This window comes from Triticum dicoccoides, chromosome 4B (assembly GCF_002162155.2).
Source record: "Triticum dicoccoides isolate Atlit2015 ecotype Zavitan chromosome 4B, WEW_v2.0, whole genome shotgun sequence".
In the NCBI taxonomy this organism is placed as follows: domain Eukaryota; kingdom Viridiplantae; phylum Streptophyta; class Magnoliopsida; order Poales; family Poaceae; genus Triticum; species Triticum dicoccoides.
The window spans coordinates 636,033,208-636,043,089 of NC_041387.1; the positions used below are offsets into that span (position 1 = coordinate 636,033,208).

Consider the following 9,882-nt stretch of genomic DNA (forward strand, 5'->3'; position numbering starts at 1 on the left):
CTATGTGGGTTTGATTCTAGGATCCAAGGGACAAATCTGAGCTCTGGGTCGTCGTCGGCCATGGACTGCTCCGAAGATGCACGCGTATTCGCTCCCCCTTCACCCGCCAGCTCCGCCGTTCCTTTGCCTCGAAGCCGCGCTGACCGTCGTATCACAGGTTCGGTAGATCTGCGTCGATGGGAGGAGGTGGGGGAGATAAGAAATGGGCGAGTGCGACAGTGAGGGAGGTGGGCGAGGGGAATGATGTCGGGCGCGTTCCAAAGGGGGAATTTGATAATTTGCCACAACTTACTTTGCTCTTTGACATTTTGCCACTAGTTAGATTGTACTCCCTCCGTTTCTAAATACTTGTCTTTCTAGGCATTTCAACAAATGACTACATACGGAGCAAAATGAGTGAATCTGCACTCTAAAATATGTCTACATACATCCGTATGTAATAGTCATTTGAAATATCTAGAAAGACAAATATTTAGGAACGGAGGGAGTATTTGATAATTTGCCACAACTTAGTTGGGACTTTGATTTTTTGCCCTCTCTCATGTGGGCCCCACGTAAAATTACCAGAATACCCCTGCCCCACACATTGACCACAAACGGGACCACGGGTAGGCTCATCCCCTTCCTCTCGCACGCGGATCGTTCGTTCTCATCGGACAGGAGACGCGGCGGCTACTGGTCAACCTCGACGGCGAGCCTCGACGGCTGCATCTCGGCGAGGAAGGTGAGTACTGTCTCTCCCGCCCTCTTCCCTTAGCCACCTATGGTTAGGGTTACCAGCGCTTTCGCCCATGCTAGCGCGTGCTGCTGCCGTCGCTCCTGGTCCGTGCTGCTGGTGCGTGCTTTCGCCTCTGCCTGTGCGCCGCCGTCGCCGCTGCTGGTGCGTGCTGCTGCTGCTTCTTGTGCGCCACCGCCACCGCTGCTGCTTGTGTCAATTGGGGAATCAGGGTGCACACTGGTCAAACTAGTAGAAGGGGCATTTGGTCCACTGTTTTGTCCATAGATCATTTACGACATTTGCAAAGATTGTTTTTGTGTTACAAAGTGGCAAAATATCAAAGTCCAAAGTAAAAAGTGGCACCAGATCAATTACAATGTAATTGGTGGCAAAATATCAAAGTCCAAAGTAAATGGTGGCAAATAATCAAATGCCCCGTTGCAATGGGTGTCACTCGAACCAAAGCACCTGGTCGGGCTGCGCACAGTCAAGCGCGACGGCTTCCAGCCGCACGATCAGACGTCGATCGGACGGCTCTGTAGGAGGTTTGCGCGACGGAGAGATAAGTCGGATGAATAAACGTTTTCCTTGTTCGATAGCCTTCGCTGAACCTGAGCCAAGCCAAACTATTGCACGATCTTCCATTCTACCGAAGTTTACCGTAGCATGATACATCTCTCTTATTGGTGGACTAGCAAGGTTATGGGTGCTCGAACATGAGTAATACAAGTACTCCGTTTCTCCCGAGTTGCTTGATCTCATGTACAAAGAAACTATAGCCTGATACATATCTATCCCTACTCTTCAAAAGGTTCACTACATGTAAACATTCTCACCACATCTAGCTAGCTCCATTGCATAGAACGCTCCAATCCCTACCTTATTGCCAAGAGCTCGGTCTGATGAATGCTATTGCAAGATAAGAGGTTGTGACATGTTATAAAAATTATTCCTCCTGAAGCATCTCTGAGCCATACATTTGAAATAGCAACCAATCCATCCATGCTCAACTTCACCCATCCACTATTAGGTGGAATCCAGATATGAGGATTTCCAGCATTATTAGGGAGGATTATCATCAAAGCAGGCATTGAGGCTTTAATATCAACCACATTGACGGTGTCCTGGACTGGGGGTTACCCCACTGGTGGTGCCACACACCAGGGGTGGCTTCTCAAGAGGAGCCCAGCAGTCAACCTGACCATGGGCCCCTTAGGCCCACCAAGAAGATGAAGACAAGAGGAGCCCACGACAACCTAGGCAGTTCAGAGACCTTCTTGGAACTCAAGACAAAAGGGCGACTGGATAGATCATATCTCCCTCATGTAAACCCTAGCTCCCACCGTGTATATAAGAGGGAGCAAGGGGCTCTTAGACACAACTCTCGGTAGCCATCTTCATCTACATATTTGTATTCCCTTGCATGAGATATCCCTCCACCATGAATAATAAAAACAAGTAGGACCTAAGGGATTATTTTCGGAGGCCCAAACCTGGGTAACTTGTGCGTGCGGGTTCCATCCCGGTACTTCCGCCACCCCATCACCCTAGTAAGGAGTAAGGATATTGACGATTTTCTGCCGCGTCAATTGGTGCGCTAGGCACGGGCTGCATTTGTCGGAGAACGAGCCCGGGGCGGAGATCTATATCCACCCGACATGTACGCGTCGGGCCAGACCTTCACCTTCGTCTCTTTGAAACTCAAGGTGGACGATTGGGGGCAACTCTACATGCACTTCAGGACGATCGAGTTCCTCTTCGGTGAGCACGTTACACCCATAACGTGCCACACCAACTCAACCGTGTGGCAAGGAAATATGCGCGGGCTATCGCCCGCCGTAGAAAAGCTGGATCTTCTTCAACCCACCAGCCCTCCTAGTCATCAACCGTCAACGTGATCTACCGGATGGCAAAATCGCGTCGGGGCCATAAGCTCAGGCCCGTCGTATGGTCCGACACCACGGTAGCATTCAATGACAATGACCATCCAACCCGTATCCCCCACATCGGCAAGTATATCCTGATGCTGGATCCGATCATCGGGGGCTGCCGCCTCTCATGAGTTCTGATGGATGGCGGCAGCGACCTCAACATCATTTTCCCCGAGACTCTGGCCAAGATGGGGGTCTCCCCATTCGGCCTCCAGCTTTCAACCACCGGCTTCCATGGCTTAGTTGCAGGCCGTCCGGTGTGCCCCCTCGGGCGAATAGAGCCCGAGGTCTTATTTGGGGACGAGCAAAACTTCAGATCGAAAAAATCCAATTTGAGGTCGCTCCATTCCGCAGAGGCTACAACACAATTTTTGACAGGACGGCTTACGCCTGGTTCATGACAGTTCCTTTGTTCGCATACTTACAACTAAAGATGTCATGCCCAAATGGCATGATCGGAGCCTGCTGTAGCCCTGAGAGGGCGCTCGGGGCCGACTCTGCCAACATAGACCTCGCAGCTGCCGCTTTGGCCTCCGCGGAACTCAAACAGATCAAGAGATTCGTCGACACCTTGACGACAACACTTTCGGTCAAACCAAGGCCAGACCCGGTGTTTCAGCCAGCACACAACAGGAAGTTCCAGGTGCACGCAGAGGACGCAACGAAAACAGTGACAATCAGAGCCGAGAGAATTAATGAGTTAGTTAGCTGCATTAGTAGGGTAGTTGCATATTGTCCTGAACGTGAGCATATGAAAGAGATCGTGGCATTGGCTTCTAGCCGTATTATGTTGTATATATACTTTGCTTTGAGTAATAGAAAAGAGATGGACGGGAGAAATAGAAAAGAGATGGACGGGAGAAACAATGTAGCCACGGTGGTCACCAAGGAAGTATCTCCCGGCAAGGACATTGTGTTCTTCTTCCATGGTGTATATGGTTTTATGTGTGTTCTTGAGAGGCTTACTGCGACCAAGAAGGGAGCGTAATGCGTAAAATCCTTTGGAGCGTAATGCGTAAAATCCTTTGGAGCGTAATTCCTGCGAGATGCAGTGCCAACAGTTTTGGCCACCATCCTAACACACGTGCTCCCTCCTTTTTGGGTTTATTTGAACTTAATAAGTCAAACCCTTTTTTATATATATGATGAAGTTTATTGTTCATGTGTCACGAACTCAAGCCATTAGCTTATTGTTCATGGCATGGCAGAGCCTACCGAAATAGGTTCTGATTGTCCAGCACCAACCATGAATGAGAAGTGCCTGAAAAATACAACCGCACTGGAGGGGTTTTGTTTTCTTTAAACCTCCTAACAAAAAGTAATGGCTCTAGCATCTTAACTTCTTAAGTAGAACAAACCAAGGTTTTTTATTTTGGAAACAAAACAATTTCGGACCTCATTGAAATATACGAAATTTCAAATTTCGCATATTTCGGAAATTATTTTGGATTTGAGATTTTAAATTTGACTTAATTTTAATAAATTTAAATATAATTTAAAATTATTTGGAAATCAGGTTGAATCTGCCTTGAGATTTCGGGGTTAAAAATATTTCGGAGACCACTGAAATATGTGAAATTTTGTTGAAAATTTTAACCCTGGTACAAACTACTCCAGAAAATACATATAAGAAAGGGCGATGATACGCGCCGGTCGACCGGCCCAAATTGGGCCAGTCACAGCGCAGCCGCACGATACAGGCGTCCCTCGCTGCAGGATTAAGGCATACGTCTTCATGCACGGACCCTCCTTCTTCCCCATGACCCCATGGCAATTTCACCCGCAACGGTTGCTTGCTCGTCGCCCCTGCCTCCCGCTTGCAACTCCCGTAGCGCTGCTCGTCGGCTTGCCGGCGCCGCTGCCCGTCCCTCTTCTCGCATCTTCCCTTCATTTCTCCCTCACGCGCCGCTCGTCATTCAGCAAAAAACTGCCATGGTTGAAGCATTAACCGCAACCGCTCCAGCAAAAATCGGCCATGGATGTAGCATCTACACAAGCCGGTTCCAGCTTTTCAGCAAACGGTTGTCGCAAATCTGTAAGGCCGGTTCCAGCATATTCTGGCCGTGGTTGTAGCATCCCTGAAAATCGGTTCCAGCAAAAAAAATTCTCTGCAGCAAAAACTCTAATAATTGATGGTAGCAAACAAATTAGCGAGCTCCAGCAAAAATGCCACTAGTTACAACAACAAAATCTCGGCGGCAAAAACTGGAGTAGTCGATGTAGCAAAACAATAACGAGTTACAACAAAAAAATAATGCTGTTTCCAGCAAAAAACATGTCGGCGGCGATGCGGCTGTCTGGTTCCAGCAAAAGGAAATACTGCTTCCAGCATATTGCGTGGCTGATTGCAGCTTCCCAATCGATGGGTTCCAGCACCTCCTCTTGGATCTTTGCCTTGTTGATGCAGCTCTCACGGCAAAAAATCGGAGCAGAGGTGGCCATGACCGATGTTTCAAATCTGAACGACGGTGAGATGTATTGGAGATGAGGGGGAGAAAGCTTGGAGTAGGTGCTCGTGGCACGGAGGCTGCCAAGTGCGGTGGTCAGGCCGACATCCCAGCAGACGGTGGTTGGGGGCTGCACAGGTGCGAGAGAGCCAGAGAGGAGATGGGCGAGAGAGACGAGAGGAACGGGAGAAGAGGTTGACGGCTCCGCGAAAAAGATAAGGATGAAAATAGATAAGATTGAGTGGCTGTGGTTAAAGGAGGGCCGATAGATGGGGCGCGATCGAACGATTCGCAGGCGACCGACTTGAACTTCGGCCGGTGCGCCGGAAGCCAACGTTTCTCTATAAGAAAACAGAAAAGAACAAGCACACATTACTTTAGCTGGATACAGATTGGCTCCAGCGCATGATTTTCTTTCCATGTTATTTCTCTTACGAATTCAGTGGGAAGCACCGGCGCACTACATTGTGAAATGGAGGGAATACCATACATTGTATTTGAGGTCTTTATTATTTGATTAAATAAAATATGAAGGGGGTTTGGTAAAAAATATCCTCACGTGCAGCACCATCACACTCTCAGCCACTTAATTACAGTTGGGCCACTACCACATTGGCACGCCACACGGGCTAGACATACGTCTGGATACGGATGGAGGCACCATATTTGCACAGCCAGACAAGTTCGAGCATCAATTTCGTGTATTTTGCAACTTTAGACACTAAACTGACCACACAGGACAAGTTGAGGCACCTCCGGTGTGTTTAACTCAAAATATATCAGCAGCAGATACTTTGAAACTTTTCTGAATTTGCGACAAATTGTCCTAATGATCCTCAGGTGTGATGAAAACAGAGGACTCCTCAGGTGTGATGATAGCAGATGTCCTCCGTAAGTTGCTAGCCCATGTTTCAAGACGCATGAATTATACAAGTTGAGGGGGTGTTTGGTTCAGGAACTTTTTAGTCCCAGAGACTAGAAAAAGTCCCTAAAAAGTCCATAGGAACCAAACGGGAGGGACTTTTTCTACAGGGACTAGAAAAAGACTCTACTAGAGAGTCTTTTTTGGTTAGTCCCTGGGACTAGAAAAAGTCCTAGGACTTCTAAACCAAACACCCCCTGATTCCTTCTCTGGAGCTGCAAATTCAAAAACAGGTTCATCGGTTTGACACGTCGTGCATTGCGCATTCCACGAGTATATATGTATCACACAACAGCATCTGCAAACTACCTTGTGAAGGAAAGTACACATAATTATAGGATGGGTCTTCTTTGTTCACTAGCCGCAGAACACATGAATATGTACTTAACAAATCGTCCTCATTAAAGTACCTCTTCAAGTTTTCGGCATGTTGATGCTTCGAAATTGCAGAATGCAGTAACATCAGTGTTGCTTGTTCTCGGTTCAGGTCTTTGATTTCACTTTATTGGGACCGGAGCAACACTTAATGGGATTGGGAAAACATTGTAGACAGAATGGTTCTTCAGTGCAGATCGCTGTTAAAAGATCAACAAGTATTGGTTAGCCACTGAATAAGAACATATAATCAATTCCGAAAGAAAATAAAGCTTGGAAAGGATCCCCAAGATTTGTGCAAATGAAACCAATGACATCAATACTGAACCATCAATAGAGAGAGCAAGACACCATGCACAATAAAACATAGGCATGCAGACACTGTTTAGAATTGCTTATGAATTACGAATTTCTATCTTGCAGTGGATTAAAAACGAACTCAATATTCTTTGCTAGTACAAGATCTATAAGACTTTGGTTAAGATGAAAAAACTCTCCGAGACAAAAACAATAATATAGAGAAATGAGACTTACTGCTGCCTCTTTGGAAACCATGACAACAAGTGCTGAGCCCTTCCTCTTTGATTTGCTAAACATGATCACAATGTCTTCAACCGTGCCAAATTGCGTGAAAATCTCGTCCAACTTTGCTGCAGTGTAGTAATCTGCACCCCCTTCCCATGAAACCTTCAAGATCTTACCATTGTCTGTTTTTGGTTCGCTCTCTGGAGCTCCATGTCCCTAAAGAGAAAAATAAGTAAAAAGGTTAGAATATACAAACTGGCAAATATCTTGCAGCTTACAAGTAGACTATATCTTGCATATTTTTGAAATCTACGTTGACGCTAAGGAAGAGAGATGAGAAATCTACACACAAAAAAAAAAATCTTCAATGTTCGGAGGAAGCTATGATGTGTCAAAGGAACATGTTTGATGCTGAATAATCTAGATATGTTCACATGGCTACTTTGGATGATGAAATACATTTGCTATCCTGTTTTAGAGTGTTATAAATTATAACCTACAAATGTGTTGTATGTTCATTTTACTTTTTACACGTAAAGTTTAGAGAAATTCCCAAAATCATTCATCGTCCCAAAAGGCAAGCAGCAATTGTAACTGCAGCAAGAATACATCGCTATTCTCAATCCTGCACAATATATAAGACGAACAAATTGAATAGACTCAAAGAAGCGTGAGACATTACCGAAGTCGAAGCAACGCCAGAGACGCAGGACTTGTTGGGAGCGAAGTGGTCATCCAGCGTGCGCTGGATATCGGCAGCCATCCGCTTCTCCTCTCGCTTCGCGAGCTCTGCAGCGTGGCCGGCGGCAAAGGCGCGCTCGCGCTCCTCTAGGTCCGAGACGGCCTTCCGCCGCTTGACCCCTTTCGCCGCGGCGCGGGCGGCGGCCTCGCGGCGGCCGCGGAGGCGGGCGTCGAACTGGCGGCGCAGGGACTCATTGCGGAGGATCTCGTACGAGCTGGCGAGGCTCTGGAAGTCGGCGGTGGCGTCGGGGTCGTCGGGGCGCTTGTCGGGGTGGCGGAGACGCGACTGCTTCCGGTAGGCCTTGTCGATCCGCTCGACGCTCAGCGCCGCGCCTTCCTCGCCGGACGGGAGGCGGAGCACCTCGTAGTGGTCGACGTCGTCGTCACCCTCTCGCCCAGTCACCGCCATCGGGGAACCGGCCGCAGTTCGGCGAAACCGCGCCCCTCGGATCAGATGCCGACGACGCCTGTGGATATCAAGCTCGGTGAAAGGAGGTTGTACGCGCAAGCCGAGCGAGCCGGGAAATTAAGGGCAGCCGCGCTGGAGACCCTCGGCGGCGGGCGACGGGAACGAGAGGCGGCGGGGAGCGCGATTTGGTTTGATCCAGCCAAAAAGACGTAGGGGCCGTGCCGTGCCCGATTTGTCACCTTCCCGGCCGTCCAGTTACACACGCGTGGTCGTTAGATCACCGCTCATAAATCAACCTAAACCTCGTCTCCATCCATGATACGCACATGAAAAAAAAACTCCCCGTCTCTCTCGCTCGCAAGGTCGCAACCTCTCTTCCCTTCTCCCCGCTCGATCCCATGCTCCCGTGCCCATCCATGGTTCATGCATGAAAAGCGGGTCGTCGCAATCGATGCACTCGTTTGTCTCCGCTCGAAGCACCGACGGTGGTCGTTGCATCACCCAGTGGCCGTCCTTGTAGCTATAATATCATATGGTACAAGAATATAATAATCCCAACCAATCTGTGGTTGGATCGTTAGAGGGACAGTGGTATCCTCAGCCTATCAAGATTCAAACACTGATACTCGCATTATTCTTGGATTTATTTTAGAATTTTCGGCGATGCGCTTTGAGTGGTACGGGACGTTCCCGTCGACGACGAGGTTTCTTATAAAAAATATCTCATCTTTATGAAGTGGCTAATTGTTTATTTTTGCGAGAAAACTTCCAATCTATTCATCTTCGATCATGTCAATACAATGAACATAAAAAAAATACATCCAGATCTGTAGACCACCTAGCGACAACTATAGGCACTAAAGTGAGCCAAAGGCGCGCCGCCGTCGTCATCACCCCTCATCGTCGGAGCCGGACAAAACTTGTTGTAGTAGACAGTCGGAAAGTCGTCGTGCTAAGACCCCGTACGACCAGCACAACAGAACAACAACCGTCACCGATAAAGAGTAGCGTAAATCGAAAGGATCCAACCTCCACATGCCCACCGGCGATGCTAGACACACCACCGCGACGGAGGCTAGGCAGGGACAATCTTATTCCATCTTCATCTTAAGGGAGTCGTCGTCGTCTTGTCTTCCTGAGAGGACACAAACACAAACCCTAAAAATGGACACAGACACCAGCATCCACTACTGGATGGGCTCCTTCTAGTCGGCGGAGCTAGCGGCGAGGGCGTACGTCAATAAGGCGATGGCCTTCTACGGCAGTCGTGATGTCCTTACGTCCGTTGACATTGGCTCGTGAGTGGTCTCCTACGGCGAGCTATGGGATAACCGAGAGACCTTTGAGCAACTCGAGGCGGCGCGCGCCGACGAAGATTACATGGCCAAGCTCATCCGGAGTTATTCGGAGGTCGTCATGGAGGAGTACTGGCAGCTCGAGCTATACAAGAAGGAGATGGCCGACGAGGACGAGGCCGGGCCGTTCGGTGGTGGGGGCGGAGCGGACATGCTAGAGCTTTTGTTTGACGGCTCTGACTTCGACTCTGGATCCGGCGGCTTCGGCCCGGGCGGCGTGACTTGGGCGAAGATCGAATGCTAGTTTTTATTATTTGGTTCAGATCAACTATCTATGTTATATCTGTGTTATGCAATGTAGTTTGAATCAAAATGAATTATCAATGTTTAAATCCGTTAGTTTTTTTAGGAGCTAAATTTAAGAGTTCAGTTAGGAACCACTCTTTTAGCGGATCAAATATAAGGAGCTAAGATATAAGAGCATCTACAACCGGACCCCCCATACCCGCATCAAAAGCC

The 9,882-nt window shown here is 48.4% G+C and overlaps 1 protein-coding gene across 1 annotated transcript; it reads right to left on the reverse strand.

Annotated features, from left to right (window-relative positions):
* Positions 1 to 6,265: 6,265 nt before the first annotated feature.
* Positions 6,266 to 8,068, reverse strand: LOC119294112 (pre-mRNA-splicing factor cwf23-like). Its single transcript, XM_037572375.1, has 3 exons — positions 7,601 to 8,068; positions 6,928 to 7,134; positions 6,266 to 6,593 (listed from the first exon to the last, which is right to left on the reverse strand). Exons 1-3 carry the CDS (start codon positions 8,066 to 8,068, stop codon positions 6,516 to 6,518), a joined length of 753 nt encoding a protein of 250 aa, XP_037428272.1. The 3' UTR covers positions 6,266 to 6,515.
* Positions 8,069 to 9,882: the final 1,814 nt, after the last annotated feature.

Excerpts from the sequence above, each read along its gene's own strand:
- LOC119294112 (XM_037572375.1), bottom strand. The coding sequence starts at position 8,068 with ATGGCGGTGACTGGGCGAGAGGGTGACGACGACGTCGACCACTACGAG. Across the intron at positions 7,135-7,600 it reads CTGGCGTTGCTTCGACTTCG|GGACATGGAGCTCCAGAGAG; the intron begins GTAATGTCTCAC and ends TTTTCTCTTTAG. Across the intron at positions 6,594-6,927 it reads TGGTTTCCAAAGAGGCAGCA|CGATCTGCACTGAAGAACCA; the intron begins GTAAGTCTCATT and ends ATCTTTTAACAG.